At 48.4% G+C, this 23489-nt stretch overlaps 4 protein-coding genes across 5 annotated transcripts in view; 2 read left to right on the top strand and 2 right to left on the bottom strand.

Annotated features, from left to right (window-relative positions):
• Window positions 1-23489, bottom strand: part of LOC141182837 (uncharacterized) — a 206490-nt gene that overhangs the window by 104607 nt on the left and 78394 nt on the right. The gene's annotated exons all lie outside the window — the stretch shown is intronic.
• Window positions 1-23489, bottom strand: part of LOC141182835 (uncharacterized) — a 285253-nt gene that overhangs the window by 183493 nt on the left and 78271 nt on the right. The window lies entirely within an intron of this gene.
• LOC141182849 (uncharacterized) overlaps window positions 9616-23489 on the top strand; it is a 30261-nt gene continuing 16387 nt past the window's right edge. Inside the window, exons 1-6 of the mRNA XM_073660976.1 lie at window positions 9616-9754; window positions 9884-10063; window positions 10147-10270; window positions 10350-10447; window positions 10646-10736; window positions 12689-14104. Of these exons, the coding sequence (XP_073517077.1) occupies window positions 9683-9754; window positions 9884-10063; window positions 10147-10270; window positions 10350-10447; window positions 10646-10736; window positions 12689-14104 (1981 nt within the window). The 5' untranslated portion in view covers window positions 9616-9682. The remainder of the gene's footprint in view (window positions 9755-9883; window positions 10064-10146; window positions 10271-10349; window positions 10448-10645; window positions 10737-12688; window positions 14105-23489) is intronic.
• Window positions 11619-12214, top strand: LOC141182876 (fucolectin-like). Its single transcript, XM_073660997.1, has one exon. The coding sequence runs from the start codon at window positions 11619-11621 to the stop codon at window positions 12156-12158; it is 540 nt and encodes a 179-aa protein (XP_073517098.1). The 3' UTR covers window positions 12159-12214.

Here is a 23489-nt window from a genome sequence, read left to right as displayed (position 1 = left end):
AGGACTGAACATTTAAACATTGTTCAGCCACACCCTGAGGTGGAGGTATGGGGAATGACATCCCTCCCATCTCTGTCATTCCGATAAAACCACGCTTTTTAAGAGTTAACCCCCAGCATATAAAATGCTGGCAGAAAGTTTATTGGTTCTAGTTCACATAGGCTAGCAACCAGTGTGACACATACCTCCCTTCATATACCATACCAGTGACTCTGGCACAATAGTTAGATCTTTGTCTCAACACTGCTCCAAGTCTCACGCTATGGGAGGAACTTGTCAATCACTGGGAAAGTCCTGGGCCAAATCTTCTTTTTTTTTGAGGGGGGGGGGGGGGAGTGTGAAGACACGAGGGTCTGTGGGTGGTCTCGTTCACAGCCCCGCTGTCTTTAGATAGACCGCATCGGCCAGGACTCATCCCATTGAATTCCCACACTCCTTCCCCATGGGCATAATATTACTGAAACAGCATAGGGTGAGGGTAAAACAGTGTGGCAATACTTTATTGAACCACCAAACAGACAATAATAAATAGGACAGTCCCAGCAAATACACAAGATGGTGCAAAAGACAGAGTCTCACCCTTCCGCTGGCGCGCCGGAATTAGAGCAGCTGTGACTTCACGGCATCCAATGCCTACTACCCCAACCAGTAGCACCCAGCTTTTGGCGGGCACCCACAGAGAGGAGGTAGTGGCAAGTTTAGGAAGCTAACCGAGTGCAGTGAGGTATGTGGCCAGGTGACCTGATTGTCAAAAAAAATCACAGAAAAAGAAAAAAACAGCCTTACCAACACCAGGTCAGATCACCAAAGCACAAGCCGGACGCGGCAGACCCCGTGATAAAGGCGGGGGCCGCACAGGTGCAAAACACCGCCTCCATGAATTGTCAGATATGTGAGTGGCTGTGTAGCATCAACATTGCACACAAATGCTGCCTTTGGTGATCTGACCTGGTTTTGGTAAGGCTGTGACCTGATTGTCCCAACCTGGATTCTTCAAAACGTTTTTGAGGGTTAGGTGATGGTCAATTGAGCAGATCTGAATTCTTCCAGCTAGGACTGTGGTCCCTTAAGCTGGCGTCCTGTAGATTCTCTGTCTGGGGAACAGAGGCAGATTCCCCCCCCCCTTCAATAGGTCACAACTATTCTTCAGGCCATCATCCACAGGTCCGGGGGAAGGTGAGATGTGGTCAACTCTCATTGTTTGAGTATTTAATCAATCTGCATAGTTTGTCCTTCCCTGCTTGCAAGTAAACAAGTTGCCTGGACTGATACAATGGTAGCAACATATTAGCAAAAATCAATTGTTCAATGACCTGCGTTCCTGTCATCCAAGGATAGCAAGACAATATGCTGAAACAAACGTCAACTCAAGAGTCAACGTTAAGGCTCATATAACAATGGCCTATGTTTCTTGACCCACCAAAGAAGCACGTCTGGCTTAATCAAGAACAAATGCTGTGTCGTCACATTGGGGAATATGAGAAAATCACTGATGTTTAAAAGTTGTACAAGAGCTCAGGAGCGAAAGTGCAATAGGGACTTATCCGGTATGAAATAAAATATTTTTAACAGGGTTCTGCTAACCTGGTATGGCTGTGTTCACAAAACAGTTATCAAGACGTAGGTAATCAGCTGCTGCAGATCCACAGGTTGTCAGACCAAACCAAAGTAGATGGAGGAAAAACATGGATGGTCCACGCTGCTGGTAGATTGGTGAAAGGATCAGGATACACAGAACTGTATTAATTGTCGTTTTATTATCGACACCTTTCGAAGTTGACACTTCTTAAGGATATAACCACATGTAGACACATATAACAGTCAGACAGCTTTATAAGAGGGGCATTCAAATAATGGCGCCAAAGAGGCCCATGATGTGTCAAAGTTCACCTTTTACCGTTATGACAACTCTGAAAAACCAAACGCTGATGAAAATCTGATCCAAAACACTGAGGAAAATAAGACTGGATTGTTAAGTATGAGAAAAATCACTGACGTCTGAATGAGGCCCTACATTGAAAAACCTGTGAGCTTTTACAAAGCCTACCTGAGATAAAATGGAGGATGCTCGGTTTTCATCGGGTACAATGGAAGATGTGCTCTATTTCAGTGTACCTCAGGTAAAATGGAGGAGGCTCTCCAGGCGTACCTCAGGTAAAATGGAGGAGGCTCTCCCGGTGTACCTCAGGTAAAATGGAGGAGGCTCTCCCGGTGTACCTCAGGTAAAATGGAGGAGGCTCTCCAGGTGTACCTCAGGTAAAATGGAGGAGGCTCTCCAGGTGTATCTCAGGTAAAATGGAGGAGGCTCTCCAGGTGTACCTCAGGTAAAATGGAAGAGGCTCTCCCGGTGTACCTCAGGTAAAATAGAAGAGGCTCTCCCGGTGTACCTCAGGTAAAATAGAAGAGGCTCTCCCGGTGTACCTCAGGTAAAATGGAAGAGGCTCTCCAGGCGTACCTCAGGTAAAATGTCGGAGGCTCTCCAGGCGTACCTCAGGTAAAATGTCGGAGGCTCTCCAGGCGTACCTCAGGTAAAATGTCGGAGGCTCTCCAGGCGTACCTCAGGTAAAATGTCGGAGGCTCTCCAGGCGTACCTCAGGTAAAATGGAGGAGGCTCTCCCGGCGTACCTCAGGTAAAATGGAGAAGGCTCTCCCGGCGTACCTCAGGTAAAATGGAAGAGGCTCTCCCGGCGTACCTCAGGTAAAATGGAGAAGGCTCTCCCGGCGTACCTCAGGTAAAATGGAAGAGGCTCTCCAGGCGTACCTCAGGTAAAATGGAGGAGGCTCTCCAGGCGTACCTCAGGTAAAATGGAGAAGGCTCTCCCGGCGTACCTCAGGTAAAATGGAAGAGGCTCTCCAGGCGTACCTCAGGTAAAATGGAGGAGGCTCTCCAGGCGTACCTCAGGTAAAATGGAAGAGGCTCTCCAGGCGTACCTCAGGTAAAATGGAAGAGGCTCTCCCGGCGTACCTCAGGTAAAATGGAAGAGGCTCTCCCGGCGTACCTCAGGTAAAATGGAAGAGGCTCTCCCGGTGTACCTCAGGTAAAATGGAGGAGGCTCTCCAGGTGTACCTCAGGTAAAATGGAAGAGGCCCTCCCGGTGTACCTCAGGTAAAATGGAGGAGGCTCTCCAGGTGTACCTCAGATAAAATGGAGTAGGCGCTCCCTGTGTACCTCAGATAAAATGGAGGAGGCTCTCTTAGTGTACCTTAGATATAATGGAGGAGGCTCTCCTGGTGTAAAACCAGCTCACCATAAAAGCCAGTAAAGTAAATAATATAATTAAGTGGAGGAGGCTCTCTTTCTTTCTTTGAGCACCTCAAAGAAAATCTCTCTGTTTCCAATTGAAAGAAAGAAGGAGGCGACGTAACTTAGCTCCGCTCCGTCCGCCTCGTACACGCGCGGCTCCGCTCCGTCCGCCTCGTACACGCGTAGATCCGCTCCGTCCGCCTCGTACACGCGTAGATCCGCTCCGTCCGCCTCGTACACGCGCGGCTCGGCTCCGTCCGCCTCGTACACGCGCGGCTCGGCTCCGTACGCCTCGTACACGCGCGGCTCGGCTCCGTACGCCTCGTACACGCGCGGCTCGGCTCCGTACGCCTCGTACACGCGCGGCTCGGCTCCGTACGCCTCGTACACGCGCGGCTCGGCTCCGCACGCCTCGTACACGCGCGGCTCCGCACGCCTCGTACACGCGCGGCTCCGCTCCGTACGCCTCGTACACGTGCGGCTCCGCTCCGTACGCCTCGTACACGTGCGGCTCCGCTCCGTACGCCTCTTACACACAGGGCTCCGCTCCGTACACCTCGTACACGCGGCTCTGCTACATCCACACTGTAAACCCCTCCTGACCCCACACATAAACTTCAGCTCATCCAGCACCATGACAACCAGCACAGCAGAGTCCTGCATCCACTGAGGCCCCTGATCATGTGACCCCTGACTCCTCCCCTCCTGTGACCTCATCACAGCTCCTGTGCGCACAGAACAGCCATATATGTGGTGGCGGCTCTGCAGGTGAAGGTATGTGGTGGCGGCTCTGCAGGTGGAGGTATGTGGAGGCGGCTCTGCAGGTGGAGGTATGTGGTGGCGGCTCTGCAGGTGGAGGTATGTGGTGGCGGCTCTGCAGTCAGGGCTGCCACCAGGAATTTCGGGGCCCCATACTGTCAAAATTTTCAGGCTCCCTTGAGACTCTGCCCAGGCTCCACCTCCATCCCTCGAACCTTCTACAGTCCCACCGCCTACTCTTGGAAAAACTCCACTTCTGCACCCCGTCCTCAACAGTCACACATTAACAGTTCCCAGTGATCACCAGATCACATAACGTGGGGGAAAAAGTATTTAGTCAGCCACCAATTGTGCAAGTTCTCCCACTTACAAAGATGAGGTCGACCTGTAATTGACATCATAGGTCGACCTCGACTATGAGAGACAAAATGAGAAAACAAATCCTGAAAATCACATTGTCTGATTTGTAAAGAAATTTTTTTGCAAATTTTGGTGGAAAATAAGTATTTGGTCAATTACAAAAGTTCATCTCAATACTTTATTTATCCTTTGTTGGCAATGACAGAGGTGAAACGTTTTCTGTAAGTCTTGACAAGGTTGTCACACACTGTTGCTGGTATGTTGGGCCATTCCTCCATGCAGATCTCCTCTAGAGCAATGATGTTTTGGGGTCTGTCGCTGGGCAACACGGACTCTCAACTCCCTCCAAAGGTTTTCTACAGGGTTTAGATCTGGAGACTGGCTAGGCCACTCCAGGACCTTGAAATTCTTCTTACGAAGCCACTCCTTTGTTGCCCTGGCGGTGGGATCATTGTCATGCTGAAAGACCCAGCCACGTTTCATCTTCATTGCCCTTGCTGATGGAAGGAGGTTTGCACTCAAAATCTCACGATACATGGCCCCATCCATTCTTTCATGTACACGGCTCAGTCGTCCTGGTCCCTTGGCAGAGAAACAGCCCCAAAGCATGATGTTGCCACCCCCATGCTTCACAGTAGGTATGGTGTTCTTTGGATGCAACTCAGCATTCTTTCTCCTCCAAGCACGACGAGTTGTGTTTCTAACCAAACAGTTCAACTTTGGTTTCATCTGACCATATGACATTCTCCCAATACTCTTCTGGATCATCCAAATGCTCTCTAGCAAACTTCAGACGGGCCAGAACATGTAACGACTTAAGCAGGGGGAACCGTCTGACACTGCAGGATCTGAGTTCCTGGCGGCGTAGTGTGTTACTGATGGTAGCCTGTGTAACGTTGGTCGTAGCTCTCTGCAGGTTATTCACTAGGCCTCCCCCTGTGTGGTTCTGGGATTTTTGCTCACCGTTCTTGAGATCATTTTGATCCCACGAGGTGAGATCTTGTGTGGAGCCCCAGATCGTGGGAGATTATCAGTGGTTCTTGTATGTCTTCCATTTTCTAATTATTGCTCCCACAGTTGATTTCTTTACACCAAGCTGCTTTGGTCTTCACCATAGTGGAGTTTGGAGTGTGACTGTTTGAGGTTGCGGACTGGTGTCTTTTATACTGATAACAAGTTCAAACAGGTGCCAGTACTACAGGTAATGAGTGGAGGACAGAGGAGCCTCTTAAAGAAGAAGTTACAGGTCTGTGAGAGACAGAAATCTTGCTTGTTTGTAATTGACCGAATACTTATTTTCCACCAAAATTTGAAAAAAAAAATTCTTTCCAAATCAGAGAATGTGATTTTTAGGATTTGTTTTCTCAATTTGTCTCTCATAGTTGAGATCTAACTGTGATGTGAATTACAGGCCTCTCTCATATTTTTAAGTGGGAGAACTTGCACAATTGGTGGCTGACTAAATAGTCTTTTTTCCCCACTGTACATAGCCAGCAGCTTTTGTTTTGGCCAAAAGATTTTTAAAACCACCACCACGATAAGTTAGACTCCTCTGGCCGGGCCCTACTCTATTCTAACCTATTAAAATTTTCTTAAAGTACCCAATACTCTTTTTAGGTATATTTTTATTTATTTTTCTTTAAGGGAATGTGTCATACACATTTTTTAAAATGACCAATAATACCACATACAAGGATCAAATACCACCACACCATGACCGGACCACATATTACCACCACATAGTGACCGAATAATACCACATACAAGGAATACCGCTGCACCATGACCAGACCACATATTACCACCACATAGTGACCGAATAATACCACACAGAAGGGACAAAAATGCCACACCATGACCAGACCACATGTTACCACCACATTGTCACCTTATTACAATACTGATCATTAATAAAAAACCATAATACTAATATTACCATAAGTGCCATTATACACCGGAGCTCTGTACATGGTATACAGTGTATAATGTAAGTGTACAGGTAATATAGTGATCATCAGTGACATTATACACTGGAGCTCTGTATATAGTGTCAGTGTACAGGTAATACAGTGATCACCAGTGACATTATACACAGGAGCCCTGTACATAGTATATAGTGTCATTGTACATGTAATACACTGACTCACCAGTGACGTCTCTAGTTGAAGTCCTTCATCTTCACTTTTCTCCTTCATCCAGCACAGACCACCATCACTTCTTCCAGCCAGGACTTGTCTTTGAATAAAATAACACAGTTATGTAGAGCATATTCCCCAACTTCTACATTACACAGCTGAATACAGATGTGCACCCACCATTAATATATAATTAGTCATTATGCAACCCACCATTCCAAATATAATTGTAATCCATCCCTGCGCCCCAAATAACTGTAAATAGCCACTTTCCCCACCTAATAAATATGTAAATTAATTAGAGCCTGTACTCTTTCCCAGAATTTATTACCAGTCACACTCCTGCATCCGCAATGCCCCCCACTCTGTACCTCCTGCTCCCCAGATTCATTATATTTACATGACCCTCTGCCCCAATTCATTATTTCCTGCTCTCCCCACCCCCACCCTCTATTCATCATTTACTCTCCCTCATCCCCCATTCACCATTTGCTTTCCCCACCCCACTCCCAATTCATCATGTGCTTTCCCCACTCCCACTTTTCAATCCACCATTTGCTCTCCCCACCCCTAATTCACCGTTCGCTCTTCCCACCCACCACTCCCAATCCACCATGCGCTCATCCTCCCCCCACTCTCAATCCTCCATGTGCAGCTCACCCCTCCACTCCCAATTCCCCATGTGCAGCTCACACCCCCCACTGCCAATTCCCCATGTGCAGTTCATTCTCCTCACCACTCCCAACATTCCCCCCACTTCCAACTCATCATTATGTGCAGCTCATCCACCCCCCACTGGCAATTCCCCATCACGTGCAGCTCATCCTCCCCCACTGCCAATTCCCCATCACGTGCAGCTCATCCTCCCCCCACTGCCAATTCCCCATGTGCAGTTCATCCTCCTCACCACACCCAACATTCCCCCCACTCCCAACTCATCATTATGTGCAGCTCACCCCTCCACTCCCAATTCCCCATGTGCAGCTCACACCCCCCACTGCCAATTCCCCATGTGCAGTTCATTCTCCTCACCACTCCCAACATTCCCCCCACTTCCAACTCATCATTATGTGCAGCTCATCCACCCCCCACTGGCAATTCCCCATCACGTGCAGCTCATCCTCCCCCACTGCCAATTCCCCATCACGTGCAGCTCATCCTCCCCCCACTGCCAATTCCCCATGTGCAGTTCATCCTCCTCACCACACCCAACATTCCCCCCACTCCCAACTCATCATTATGTGCAGCTCATCCACCCCCCACTGGCAATTCCCCATCACGTGCAGCTCATCCTCCCCCACTGCCAATTCCCCATCATGTGCAGCTCATCCTCCCCCCACTGCTAATTCCCCATGTGCAGCTAATCCTCCCCCACTGCCAACTCCCCATGTGCAGCTCATCCTCCCCCACTGATAATTCCCCATGTGCAGCTCATCCTCCCCCACTGCCAATTCCCCATGTGCAGCTCATCCTCCCCCACTGCTAATTCCCCATGTGCAGCTCATCCTCCCCCACTGCCAATTCCCCATATGCAGCTCATCCTCCTCCCACTCCAAATTCCCCATCATGTGCAGCTCATCCTCTCCCCACTCCCAATTCCCCATCACGTGCAGCTCATCATCCCCCACTGATAATTCCCGATGTGCAGCTCATCCTCCCCCACTGCCAATTCCCCATGTGCAGCTCATCCTCCTCCCACTCCAAATTCCACATCATGTGCAGCTCATCCTCTCCCCCCTCCCAATTTCCCATCACGTGCAGCTCATCCTCCCCCACTGCTAATTCCCCATGTGCAGCTCATCCTTCCCCACTGCCAATTCCCCATGTGCAGTTCATCCTCCTCCCACTCCAAATTCCCCATGATGTGCAGCTCATCCTCCCCCAACTGCTAATTCCCATGTGCAGCTCATCCTCCCCCACTGTCAATTCCCCATGTGCAGCTCATCCTCCTCCCACTCCAAATTCCCCACCATGTGCAGCTCATCCTCCCTCCACTCCCAATTCCCCATCATGTGCAGCTCATCCTCCCCCCACTCCATTTAATTTTTTAAAAAAAAATTAAATTGTCATACTTACCCCACATACGATCCCTGCAGCATCCTGGCGCTCCTGTTGCGATGAGGAGGTGCACGCCGCCACCGGGTGCTCCTGACTCCTGAAGTATGAAGGAGCTGCTGCAGCGGCGCAGCTTCAGTAAGGAACTCGGTGCCAATATGTGCGCCATCTAAGGCGGTGTGCGCCCCAGTGCTCGGCACTTTATTACAGCATGGAGTGCCGTGCATGGAGCGCCGTGAGCAGACGCACAAGAGGGGGGCCCTGACTAGACCCGGCCCCTCTCTGTACTGCTGCTCACGGGGCCCCAAACAGCAGTAAGGGCAGTGATGCCCTGATGGCGGCCCTGTCTGCAGGTGGAGGTATGTGGAGATTCCCCATTATTGTCTCTCAGAATTTGCCGTTATTCACACTATGCGTCTATTTTGTGTCTGTTTTTTTTGCATGGTGAAATAAATCATCCCTCTGATTGACCGCTGGCTGCTCGCAGGGAGGCAGCAGGGAGGCAGCTGACAATCAGTGTGATGTCGTCAGTCACGTCCCATCAAGAAAGCAGAGCCAAAGAGAAGCCGCTGCTCCGTCTACGTGACTCATTAGAAGCCGCAGAGTCACTGGCAGGAGCAGTCCGTGACCGCTCTGTTCCCGCAGACATTGAGGCAGGGCAGGCAGGCAGTTAGGAACTATCTGCCTTTTACTTCTTCTGCCCATAGTTATAAAAATAATATAGTCCTGGATAAACTCTTTAACACACAGCTATCATCCGTGGACAGGCTGTTCTTTTTCGTGGACCTATTCACTTGAATAAGCAAGTTTAGGGCAGGACAAGAAAATATCCCTAAATAATCTACTATGTCCGTGTTCACACCATGAGTGCAGCGTTCAGGCCAAACCTCCTCCGGTCCTCAAAGCGAAGCTCATTAACGGCCGCCATAAAAATCCACTTCTTCTTCCGGCATCATCCAGGATCATATCCACAGATTACTGCTTTATACCGGAATCAGTGATTGTATTATTACATAGAATTATTGATGACGTTACATCTTCTCATCTTCTTCTCATTCAGGTCTCTACAATATCGGATCCTCTCAGTGAAGATCTTCTATATAAGAGAAGTTTCCTGTCAAAGGTTGATATGGACAGAGACAAGATGGCGGAGAGGATATTCCACCTCACCCTAGAGATCCTCTTCCGGCTTACTGGAGAGGTGAGAGATTCTGATGACGTCACATTACATCATTCTTATCTATGGGAATAACAGATGGACAGAACTGGAGAGGTGAGGACTCTGGAAATGTCTGGAGGGAGATTTATTAATGTGTCTCTCCATAACCAGGATTACATAGTAGTGAAGAAGACCTCTAGTGAGCGGTGTCAGAACCCTGTGTCTGAGGGATGGGGAAGACCCCTGAGCCCAATCACGGGGCCTCCCCCTCACCCCCTGATACATGAGGACATCAAAGACCAGAAGATCCTAGAACTCACCTACAAGATGATTGAGCTGCTGACTGGAGAGGTGAAACTGCTGGGAATGCTGGGACATTATACAGTAACGCTATGGAGGGATCGGGGGGATGACGGTATCATTGTATGTGTCAGGTTCCTATAAGATGTCAGGATGTCGCTGTCTATTTCTCCATGGAGGAGTGGGAATATTTAGAAGAACACAAAGATCTGTACAAGGACTTCATGATGGAGGTTCCCCAGTCCCTCACATCACCAGGTAATAGGACTAAATACACACGGCCTATAATTATCTGTATGTAAAGAATGAATTCAGTCCCTGTATGTGTTTCCTCCAGATCTATCCAGTAAGAGGACAACACCAGAGAGATGTCCCCGTCCTCTTCTTCCACAGGACTGTAAACAAGAAGACCCCAATGTTCCTCAGGATCATCAGGTAGATGGAGAGAAGGTGTCATGAGATCTCCCCTATGATGTGTAGACGGCTGTGAGGGTCTTGTGCTCAGTCTTGTTTTATCCACCAGTATTATATGTTTTATACTTGTGTAATGAGAGCGGTGGAGATGGCAGGATTAGAGCTGATCATAGATGGGACTTCTCCATTTGTCTGTGACTTTTACAATATTTGTTTCAGGGTGAAGATCTGACCCATATTAATACTACAGAGACATATGTGAGGGGTGATGAGCGGTGTAAAGAGGAGATTCCTACATATGACCACCCAGGTGAGTAGTGACCACTAGATACAGAGACGTCACAGATCCTGTGGTCATTATATTATGAGTTTGATCACACAAGTAATTGACGTGCATTTTACTTGCAGATAGATTTGATGCATAACAAAAAAAGCTTTTTTTTGCACCTTTTTTGATTAACGCATTTTGGCAGCAAAGTTTCATTGGTTAAATGGAATTTTATTTGCTGCAGAAAGGCGCCATGTCTCCAATTGTAATGTAGTTGTGAGTTGCCAGATTACAGCTGAATGTCAAGAAGAGAGCCGGGCCACACACAGAAGTCAGGCAGGTGAACATCTAAGCTGGAGAAGCCAAGGTCAATATCTAGCAGCAGTACACGTCCCGGAAGGACAGTCAAGTGAGAAGCCAAACCATTCTGCGGTCAACAAGAAGTATGTAGGCAGATCAGAAAAGGGTTTAGAAGTAGGGTCAGGTAATAATCTGGTCAAGGTCCAGTTTTGATTCTCCATTGAACATTTCTGTAGAAAAGATCAGTGACAATACACACAAAGGAAATAAACGTGTCTATAACAAAACAGGTGTAATTGCAATAATGTTCTAGGAGAAATACTTCATTTTCTGGAACAATTTTAAGGGCGTCAACTATTTCAACCATGACTGTGTACAGAGAAATGTGAGACAATATAGAGATTAAAAATACAATTTATTAGATCGCAGTTGAAAACACATAAAAATACAAAAAGCCATTTAAGAGGGATAAACGTAATCACAAAAAACAATGGAATGAGGCATCTGGATGAGTCCTGGATAAGTCCTAAGCATACAGCCTTGAAGGGGTATTCTCACCTCCAAAATCATATCCCAAAATATAGTAGGTAGGATAATAATAATAGAAAATGCCTCCAATTAGAAATGTACTCCGAGTGTCCTGGGATCACCACGCTGACGTACCGACCCCCATCTTCTCTGATTCTACTGGGATCTGTGGTTCTGGCTCTGGGATGTGCTCCGGCACCTGTAGCCACAAACATAGCAAGGACCAGAGTGGCCTCCCAGGTGTCGGACTATCCGTATGCCACCAGGAGCATATTGGCTAAGAACGCCATCGATGGGAACAAAGACACCGACTTCAGTAGTGGCTTCTGCACCCATACCAACCTGGAGAAGGATCCCTGGTGGAAGCTGGACCTGGGCCAGAGCTACAAGATATCCAGCGTCGCCATAACTAACTGGATGGACTGTGGTCTGGAGCGACTGATGGGGGCCGAGGTCCGAATCGGGAACTCCCCTGACAATAACATTCCAGTGTGCGGCACAGTCACAAATGTGGTCTCTGCCACCATGTCCTTCTGCTGTAAGGGGATGGAGGGTCGCTACGTCAGCGTGGTGATCCCAGGACACTCGGAGTACCTGTCGATGTGTGAGGTCGAGGTTTATTCAGACTCCAATTAGAAATGTGGTATAGTTCTCCTGATTCTTTGTCACTTATCCCATGTGCAGAGCATTGCAGTAGCTTAGGTATCCATAGTTATGACCACTAGCAACTAACTTGCAATGCCCTGAACATGGGGTAAGCGACATAGCGAATCAAAAGAACTATACTACATTTCTAATTGGAGATATTTGCTAATCTTATTTTTATTACACCTACTACATATTGGTATAGTTTCTCAGAGATGGGAATACCCCATCTTCATTGTTTTTATGGTGTGTATTTTTCTCTGTTGCTTTAGATTGTAATGTAATAAAGCTTATTTTTAATCCTCCCTTTATTGCCTCAAAAGTTTCTGCGTATATGTATTATGTTCGTCGATGGTACGTTAGGGGTTCAGTACCATGGGATTTGTGCACAGGTGGCTCACCACTGTCTTAGGTCATAGTTTCATTATACTTTGATTTGTATAGAATTATGTATAGAGAAATGTTATAAAATATAAGGCATTGATATTTAAAAATAATAAAATCAGATTTATTCTTGGCAGATGACTGTGGTGTCAAACCAGATACCTATGAAAAGCGTGCCATTATTCCAGCTATACCTCCAGCCCTTCAGAGCAGAAATCAATCATCTGAGCCTTTTCAATCCGTCATCTACTTGGATCCATCACAGACTGTTAAGCAAAATGAAAGCCAGAGAAGGGATGTCGAACATCAAATAATTCCCACAGGGAAGAAACCATTTTCCTGTTCAGAATGTGGGAAATGTTTTAAAACTAAATATAAATTGCTTTCACATCAGAGAAGTCACACAGGAGAAAAGCCGTTTTCATGTTCAGAATGTGGGAAATGTTTCAGCGATAAGTCATATTTGCTTAAACATTACAGAAGTCATACAGGAGAGAAGCCATATTCATGTTCAGAATGTGGGAAATGTTTTATCCAGAAACGAGATCTTCATAAACATCAAACATTTCACACAGGAGAGAAGCCATATTCATGTTCAGAATGTGGGAAATGTTTTATCCAGAAACCAGATCTTCATAAACATCAAAGAATTCACACTGGAGAAAAGCCATATTTATGTCAAGAATGTGGGGAATGTTTTGAACATAAATCTAAATTGCTTATGCATCAAAGAAGTCACACAGGAGAAAAGCCATTTTCATGTTCAGAATGTGCGAAATGTTTCAGCAATAAGTCAGATTTGCTTAAACATTACAGAAGTCATACAGGAGAGAAGCCATATTCATGTTCAGAATGTGGGAAATGTTTTCTCCAGAAATCAGATCTTCATAAACATCAAAGAATTCACACAGGAGAGAAGCCATATTCATGTTCAGAATGTGGGAAATGTTTTATCCGGAAACCAGATCTTCAAAGACATCAAAGAATTCACACTGGAGAAAAGCCATATTTATGTCCAGAATGTGGTAAATGTTTTATCCAGAAACCAGATCTTCAAAAACATCAAAGAATTCACACTGGAGAAAAGCCATATTCATGTCAAGAATGTGGGGAATGTTTTGAACATAAATCTAAATTGCTTATGCATCAAAGAAGTCACACAGGAGAAAAGCCATTTTCATGTTCAGAATGTGCGAAATATTTCAGCAATAAGTCAGATTTGCTTAAACATTACAGACGTCATACAGGAGAGAAGCCATATTCATGTTCAGAATGTGGGAAATGTTTTATCCAGAAATCAGATCTTCATAAACATCAAAGAATTCACACAGGAGAGAAGCCATATTCATGTTCAGAATGTGGGAAATGTTTTATCCGGAAACCAGATCTTCAAAGACATCAAAGAATTCACACTGGAGAAAAGCCATATTTATGTCCAGAATGTGGGAAATGTTTTACCCAGAAACCAGATCTTCATAAACATTACAGAAGTCATACAGGAGAGAAGCCATATTCATGTCCAGAATGTGGGAAATGTTTCACCCAGGGTTCATGTTTAATACAGCATATACAGTTACACAAAATAAAAAGGGATTAATAGAAGGACTTACTAGGCCGATCGCAGAGACCATTCAGTTTAGCTGGAGGGAAGCACTCAAACGAACCGTTATGGAACAGGACCCCCGCTTACACAAATATGTATAACCCGGCATGAGTATAGATCAATATTCGGCCTGATCTTTTATGCCGACGGGGGCGCTGCCCACACACCCCTGTGATGACCTCACGTGGGCTGGTCTCCGCCCTTCTTGGTTTTATTCAATCTCTAATTTTCTGCGATAACTCCTCACTGGTTGATCGCAGAAGTTAGCAAGTGATGCCATCTTTTTTATTGCAAATTTACCTGTGATGGATCAACCCCGTACTCCAAGATTTTTCCACATGGGGGTTGTCGTAGCACCTATGCAGCTAATGGGACATAATGTTACAAAGTGGGGTGAATATTGTGGATCACATATTGTTGGACATTTTGTGATGTGACCAAAGCACTCCTGGCCCCCAGCTTCCTGTGCTCACTTAGCAGGGGCAAACAGACAATGTGCTGATTAATGGGTTGTTGCCTAACTGCTGTCTGGGAGCCTACTGTGGGTATTATCTGGTGAGAACAATGGGTGCTAAAAATAGCCTGTGTGATTCTCTATAAAACCTGCTTGTAAGAATAAAAGTTTTAGTCCATCTTGGAGACACAGTGCGATAGTCATATTTTATATATCCCAGTGTAAGAAAAGCTTTTCCATGTCAGGGGCAGGCAGAAGAAGATTGGACATCTGCGGATGGGGTAACTAGCTCCCGTCACACTACCTTTACTTAGAGACCACACATTACATGACTGCTGTCCGTTATTTTCATTTTCAGAAAGGCTCTAACTTGCTTCTTTAAGAGTGGTCTTGGCCAGTTTTGGATTGCATCTACTTTACTGATCTGGGGTTTGATCTCGCCTCTACCTACTACATATCCTAGTTATTCGGCCTCTTTATTTCCCATGGCAAAATGTTTTCAGATTTATAGAAAACCCTGCCTTCCTGAGAGGATCAAACACCGACTGGACCTTTTGCAGGTGACATCTCCAATCTGGGCTGAAGATTACAATATATAAAGTATGATGCAGTGTAATTCTTATGGATTGCGAGGATCCAGTCCATGGCACTCTGGAAGGTGGCCAGGGCTCCCTTTTGACAAAACAGCATCCGGACATATTGGAAACATCCGTTGGGCATAGAGAAGGCAGTCTTCTCCTTGGCTTCTTGTGACATGGGGATTTGCCAATATTTCTTAGTTAAATCCAAGGTGGTTATGTGGCGCCCCTGAGAGTTCAGTCGCGACAGGGGTACTGCACTTCATGGAACGAGGTGTGGTATCTCCTCTCCGAGGTAAGGATGGAGCACCACACAGGGCCCCACCACACATCCAACACTACACACTCCCATTCTGAAGGGGGTTTAGAGCACAATGTGCTACCCCAGTCCTGAATGGAGGAGTAAGGGGGGGACCAAAAGTAGGGGGAACCTTGTAGTGAGTAGGGTGGAGGAAGCACTTTACGGTTACACTAATACATCCATATAAATATGGATGCCATCTTTAATACCGGGTTTTTTGTCGCAGTTCCCTGGAGGTGACAGTTAGTACATGCTGCATCTGCCTCAGGAGGCTGTGATTCCCGGTCTCAGGCCTTGAGATTGGGGGCTGGGGCAGAGTTGAGTTACAGCTGGCTGTGTCCTATGTCTTAGTCCACACCAGAAGGCCTAGGAGGGGAGCAGAGGAGAAGAGCTCCACAGGCGAAAGGATCTCAGGGGATGTGGACGGAGCAGAGTCGCCACCTGCTACCCTTATTCTGGCCCCGCCAGAGAGACTCCTGCCGCAAGAGGGGGTACCGGTCCCCGATTATCTGACTTTGTACTCCAGGTCTCTGTCAGAAAAGTCCGGAGGCTGAAGTGGATCCCAGGGGGAATATGGATGGAGCGGAGTCGCCACCTGTATCCCCTTAATCTGCGTCTATCCAGAGGGACCCCAGCCTTACGCCACGTTTACACACCAGTCACCAATAAGGGACCTAGGCGGTCCGGGGGCTACAAGCCACCTTCAGCGGACATTGCGGTACCCGTACGGGACTTAGTAGGGGCACGAGGCGGTTCTAGTACAGCAAGTGAGAGGAACACACTGGTGGAGGGGTTTTGTCTGGTGCATCCGAGCTACCCGGAGTGAGCTGAACCCCATCCTGGTGGCCGCAGCGCGCCGTGAGGAACAAAGAGAAGCTTTGTGGCTGAAAACAAGTCTACCGTGAGTAAAACCTGGATGACTTCATACACCGCCTCTTCTCTCTCATTTCTGCGCGGCACCGCACTCACCATTCCTCTGCACTGCACTTCTACTCTGCCCTGAGGCCTGGCTCCACCTGCGGGGAGCTATTCCATCCCAAGCTGCTAGAACACCGGCCTCAGAGGACTGGCGCAGCGCTGGTGGTCCTCAGCAGAAACCACAGGTGGCGTAGCCGACAAATAACCACTCATCCACTACCCCATATTTTTAATGTGTGCGCCCTGGCCACGGACTGGGCCAAGGCCACCACTGCATCCCCCTCTACCACCGGCCCGCAGTCCGAGTACACCTTTCCCACGGAGGGCTAACGCTACCTGAGTAGTAGTGGGTCACAAAGTTATATACTTTGCCAGCCCACGTCTCGCGATCAGGTCATCTACACACGGCATCTGATATGCGTTGAACTTGGACTTCATTCAGCTTCCTATAATCGTTACAGAACCTCCATTCGCCATCAGGTTTTGGAACCAGGACAATAGGGCTACACCACCCTCTCTGATTCCTTAAATACTCAGAGATTCCTTGGAGAATAGCTCTCGCCAGGCCTCAGGAATTAGATAGGGCTTCAAGTTCACCCGCACATGGGATTCCATCAGAACCTCATGTTCTATGACCTTTGTACAAAATAGCAAATCTAAGAACAGGTCCCTGTTCTGCTGCAACAACTCCCGCACTGCTATTTTTGAGCCTTCAACGGCATCTTTGCTATTATGACTCTTTCAACATCTGCTTCAGGCTTGTCCAGAAAACACGGGAGTTTCAACTGGCTCCCTATCTTGCCACATATGTACACTTGGTACAGTTTTAGTCTTCTAGGTTATTATTATTAATTAATATAGCGCCATTAATTCCATGGCGCTTTACATGTGAAAAAGGGGTATACATAGCAGACAAGAAGTACAATAGTTTAAACAAAAACAAGTCACCGACTGGCACAGGAGGCGAGAGGACCCTGCCCGTGAGGGCTCACAGTGTAGAAGGGGGGTGAGGATACCGTAGGTGAGGGTACAGCTGGTCATGCAGTGAGGGTTACTGCAGTTTGTAGGCTTATCGGAAGAGGTCGGTCTTCAGGTTCCTTTTGAAGGTTTCCACAGTAGGCGAGAGTCTGACGTGTTGGAGTAGAGAGTTCCAGAGTAGGGGGGATGCATGGGAGAAATCTTGTATGCAATTGTGGGAAGAGGAGAAAGGAGCAGAGTAGAGAAGGTGGTCCTTTGAGGATCGGAGGTTGCATGCAAGTAGGTACCGGGAGACTAGGTCATAGATATATGGAGGAGACAGGCTATGGATGGTTTTGTATGCCAAGGTTAGGGTCTTGAACTTGAGTCTCTGGGCAATGGGGAGCCAGTGCAGGGATTGGCAGCGGGAAGAGACAGGAGAATATCGGGGGGACAGGTGCATTAGGTGGGCAGCAGAGTTTAGGATAGATTGCAGGGGTGCGAGAGTGTTAGAAGAGAGACCACAGAGCAGGAGGTTGCAGTAGTCGAGGAGAGAGATGATGAGGGCACGCACTAGTGTTTTTGCAGATTCATGGTTGAGGAATGTGCGGATCCGGGAAATATTTTTGAATTGGAGTCGGCATGAAGTGGAAAGGCCTTGGATATGAGGTGACATCCAGGCCACTAGAACTTCCGCACAACCACTTATCCACTTTTATCCACATCCAAATGGTCAAGACATGTAAATGGACCATGTCCATCATCCTTCGTCTACATGGTCAGGGTACCAACAATTGCTCCACTATTTCCTCTCTGACCTTAATAACGCTGTACAATAACTCCCCACTCAACATAAAATAGGGAAACCTGGTGTCAGCCCGTGGCTCTTGCGCTATACTGTTTAGGACAGCATCCTCGTGAAAGCAATTGACGTCAACTTTCTTTCCAGGGATCAGCTGGAGAGGAAATGTGTACCTCACTAGGGTCAACAAACTTTCTAAGACTAGCAGTCCAGTCACTTGCCGACAATTCCCCATTACAGGAAAAGCTTGTGGCCCCTTATTGCGTGGAAAGATCGCACTGCAAACTGGATACACATAGTATGAACAGTGGCAACCCAGGCTACAGTCCATCTGCTTGGAAGTCAGGGGACAATGGGGTGCTATATGGCCTGGGCCGTGATATTTCCAGCATATATTGCCAGCTGGAACCTTTGGTATAACCTCCCCTGAGCCTTTTGATCTTGGACGACCCACCCCTTTTTGGGGGTCCCCAAGGAACCATCGACCCCGTGATATCTTTCGAACAGTCTGACCAGGTCATCTGTATTCCGGGGATCCCCCTGGGCAACCCAAGTCTGTATTGGCCTCGGAAAGGAGTGCACAAACCGGTACATTACCACTCGCTCTACCATCTGCACAGGGGTAGAGGTCTCTGCCTGCAACCATTTTTGAATGTGGTTCAGCAAATCAAACATTTGGTAGGGAGGGGGTTTGTCACAGTGATATGCCAAGCGGTGGACACGTTGTACCCTGACAGTCATTGTCACTCCTAAGCGCATCTTTTAAGGCTAAGTCAGAGTAGGCCTTCTGGAGCTCCCCCGTTAAGTATGGCATCAGCACATTGCCCTGGTGAGAGTTTCTCCCTCTCGTCGAATCTTTCAAAAATGGCCTCTGTGTCGTCACCCTTGGTCATTTTTTGCAGGGCTCTCCTTACTGCCTTCTGGATGGAGACATCATCAGCTGACATTGGAGTCGAATCTACCGCCATGCCACGAACCTCTGTTGCATAAGCAGCTTATTTGTCTTCTTTTGCGCCAGCTGTTGTCGGTACTGCTGCTACAGCTGGGCTTGTACCAGGTGTTTCACTAGGTTCTCCATGCTATCTGATGTTATTTGCTGGCTTATGGCCGCCTTCGTCCAGGACATGCAGTACCTCTGTAGCAGTCACACGTGTTCCCTGGGAACTCTGCCCGTATTTCTAACACCCATTGTGGGAATGCTACTCACTTGGGTGCGTGGTGAGGTAACACGGGAACTGTTTCCATTTATATGTCCTTGCTGGGTTATTGGTTCTTCATAAACCACATCACAAGCAAAGGAAAATAAACGGCATTCAATGGAGGCAAAACAAAGTAAACAGTTCCAACAAGGGCCCTTTAGAGACAGTCTAGGGGTCTCAAACACGCGGCCCGATGCGGCCCCTCCGGCTGCTTCTTGCGGCCCGCAGGCACATAGACCCCATAATGATCGCGGCTCTCTCCAGCAGCCGCCGATATCAGTGCTGTAGTGCAGTGTATTGCGGCGCAGAGACCGTCTCTCTGCACAGCAATATCAGTGCCAGCCACCGGCCTATCAGAGGCCAGCAGCTGACCTCTGCGTCCCAGCGCGGCGGCGTATGACATCACTGCCATGTACAGATGTCAGCTGCTGGCCTCTGATAGGTTGGCGGCTGGCACTGGTATTGCTGTGCAGAGAGCCGGTCTCTGCGCGGCAATACACTGCAATACAGCGCTGATATCGGCGGCTGCTGGAGAAAGCCGCGATCGTTACGGGGTCTGTGCCTGCGGGCCACAGGTGCAGAAAGAACGCCGAGGGAACGGAGGACAGGTGAGAATATATATATATTTTTTTCTCTGTCATGTGAAATACAGCACAGGGGACCTGTGCTCAGTATATGGAGGGGGGCACCGTGTGCAGTATGGGGGGACGGGGACCCTGAGCGCAGTATGGGGGGACGGGGACCCTGAGCGCAGTATGGGGGGACGGGGACCATGAGCGCAGTATGTGGGGGGACCCTGAGTGCAGTATGGGGGGACGGGGACCATGAGCGCTGTATGGCGGGGGACGGGGACCCTGAGCGCAGTATGGGGGGGACTGGGATCCTGAGCGCAGTATGGGGTGGGCTGGGACCCTGAGCGCTGTATGGGGGGAGGGGCACCCTGAGTGCAATATGGGGGGACGGGGACCCTGTGCGCAGTATGGGGGGGGGCGGCCCTGTGCGCAGTATGGGGGGGGACACCTGGATGGGGGACATGTCTGCAACATGGGGACCTGTATGGGGGACATGTCTGCAACATAAGGACCAGGATGGGGGACCATGTCTGTAATATGGGGGACCATGTCTGCAATATGGGGTACCTGGATGGGGGATCATGTCTGCAATATGGGGGGACCTGGATGGGGGACCATGTCTGCAATATGAAGGCCATGTCTGCGATATGGGGGACCTGGATGGGAGACCATGTCTGCAATATGGGGACCATGTCTGCAATATGAAGGCCATGTCTGCAATAAGGGGGACCTGGATGGGGGACCATGTCTGCAATATGGGGGACCATGTCGGCAATATGGGGGACCATGTCTGCAATATGGAGGACCTGGATGGAAGACCATGTCTGTTGGATGGGGGACCTGGATGGGGGACCATGTCTGCAATATGAAGGCCACGTCTGCAATATGGGGGACCTGGATGGGGGACCATGTCTGCTGGATGGGGACCTGGATGGGGGACCATGTCTGCAATATGGGGGACCTGGAGGGGAGACCATGTCTGCAATATGGCGGACCTGGAGGGGAGACCATGTCTGCAATATGGGGGACCTGGAGGGGAGACCATGTCTGCAAGATGAGGACCAGTTCAAAAGGTGTATAGAAAATAAAATGGTATCACTAAAAATGTCACTTTGTCATGCAAATAATGCGGCCCCCCAAATTAAATGTTTTTCCATGTGCGGCCCATATGCCCAGCTGAGTTTGAGACCCCTGGTCTAGGACAACCACCTCTGTGATACATACCTCCCATCAACTATGTGTCCGGAAGCCACCTTACATCATCTTAGACCGAACAAGGAGTTAATGGCTGAAATACATACACACATGTATACAGCCATAGTGGGTAAATGGAGGTACATAGAAACTGACAGCTTCCTTCATGCACATACACTCCCATCATCATTCATCTTAGTGACACAGAACTCGCTCTATTCAGATGGTGCAGATAGATAACTCGGGATACTCCTCTCCGTACACCTCGTACACACACGGCTCCGCTCCGTACACCTCGTACACACACGGCTCCGCTCCGTACACCTCGTACACACACGGCTCTGCTCTGTACACCTCGTACACACACGGCTCCGCTCCGTACACCTCGTACACACACGGCTCTGCTCTGTACACCTCGTACACACACGGCTCCGCTCCGTACACCTCGTACACACACGGCTCTGCTCTGTACACCTCGTACACACGCGGCTCTGCTCCGTACTCCTCGTACACACGCGGCTCTGCTCCGTACACCTCGTACACACGGCTCTGCTCCGTACTCCTCGTACACACGCGGCTCTGCTCCGTACACCTCGTACACACGGCTCCGCTCCGTACGCCTCGTACACGCGCGGCTCCGCTCCGGACACCTCGTACACACGCGGCTCTGCTCCGTACACCTCGTACACACGCGGCTCCGCTCCGTACATCTCGCACACACGCGGCTCTGCTCCGTACACCTCGTACACACGTGGCTCCGCTCCGTACACCTCGTACACACGCGGCTCCGCTCCGTACACCTCGTACACACGCGGCTCTGCTCCATACACCTCGTACACACGCGGCTCTGCTCCGTACACCTCGTACACACGCGGCTCTGCTCCGTACACCTCGTACACACGCGGCTCTGCTACATCCCCCCTGTAAACCCCTCCTGACCCCACACATAAACTTCAGCTCATCCAGCACCATGACAACCAGCACAGCAGAGTCCTGCATCCACTGAGGCCCCTGATCATGTGACCCCTGACTCCTCCCCTCCTGTGACCTCATCACAGCTCCTGTGCGCACAGAGCAGCCATCTTCCTTCCATTTAGGATCCTGTAGATTCAGTCATTCTCATCATTATCTTCCATCTTCTAGAAAATTTACCTTAAACCTTAGTGGATGGAGAAGGAGAAGGAGAAGAAGAAGATGGCCGAGAGGATATTCCACCTCACCCTAGAGATCCTCTTTCAGCTTACTGGAGAGGTGAGAGATTCTGATGACGTCACATTACATCATTCTTATCTATGGGAATAACAGATGGACAGAACTGGAGAGGTGAGGACTCTGGAAATGTCTGTAGTGAGATTTATTAATGTGTCTCTCCATAACCAGAGATAAATCACGGGGCCTCCACCTCACCCCCTGATACATGAGGACATCAATGACCAGATCCTAGAACTCACCTACAAGATGATTGAGCTGCTGACTGGAGAGGTGACACTGCTGGGAATGCTGTGACTTTGTACAGTAACGCTATGAAGGGATCGGGGGGATGACGGTATCATTGTATGTGTCAGGTTCCTATAAGATGTCAGGATGTCGCTGTCTATTTCTCCATGGAGGAGTGGGAGTATTTAGAAGGACACAAAGATCTGTACAAGGACATCATGATGGAGGTTCCCCAGCCCCTCACATCACCAGGTAATAGACAGGACTAAATACACACGGCCTATAATTATCTGTATGTAAAGAATGAATTCAGTCCTTGTATGTGTTTCCTCCAGATCTATCCAGTAAGAGGACAACACCAGAGAGATGTCCCCGTCCTCTTCTTCCACAGGACTGTAAACAAGAAGATCCCAATGTTCCTCAGGATCATCAGGTAGATGGAGAGAAGGTGTCATGAGATCTCCCCTATGATGTGTAGACGGCTGTGAAGGTCTTGTGTTCAGTCTTGTTTTATCCACCAGTATTATATGTTTTATACTTGTGTAATGAGAACGGTGGAGATGGCAGGATTAGAGCTGATCATAGATGGGACTTCTCCATCATCTGTCTGTGACTTTTACAATATTTGTTTCAGGGTGAAGATCTGACCCATATTAATACTACAGAGACATATGTGAGGGGTGATGAGTGGTGTAAAGAGGAGATTCCTACATATGACTGCCCAGGTGAGTAGTAACCACTAAATGCAGAGAAGTCTCAGATTAAAAAAAAATGTATTACATGTAATAATCTGTGTCCTGTCCGGATTTGTAATCTTTCTATTAATTGTTTATTAACCCCTTACTGACAATGTCAGTAATAGTACGTCCCTGTGCCCTGGGCCTTTTGGCTAACACCCGGTAATATGTGCCAGGAGCGGTCCC

Source organism: Phyllobates terribilis, unplaced genomic scaffold (assembly GCF_046119375.1).
Source record: "Phyllobates terribilis strain yellow unplaced genomic scaffold, ASM4611937v1 Scaffold_36__1_contigs__length_13169755, whole genome shotgun sequence".
Taxonomy (NCBI): Eukaryota; Metazoa; Chordata; class Amphibia; order Anura; family Dendrobatidae; genus Phyllobates; species Phyllobates terribilis.
Note: the sequence above shows the minus strand (reverse complement) of the source record. Positions and strands in the feature narration are given on the sequence as shown.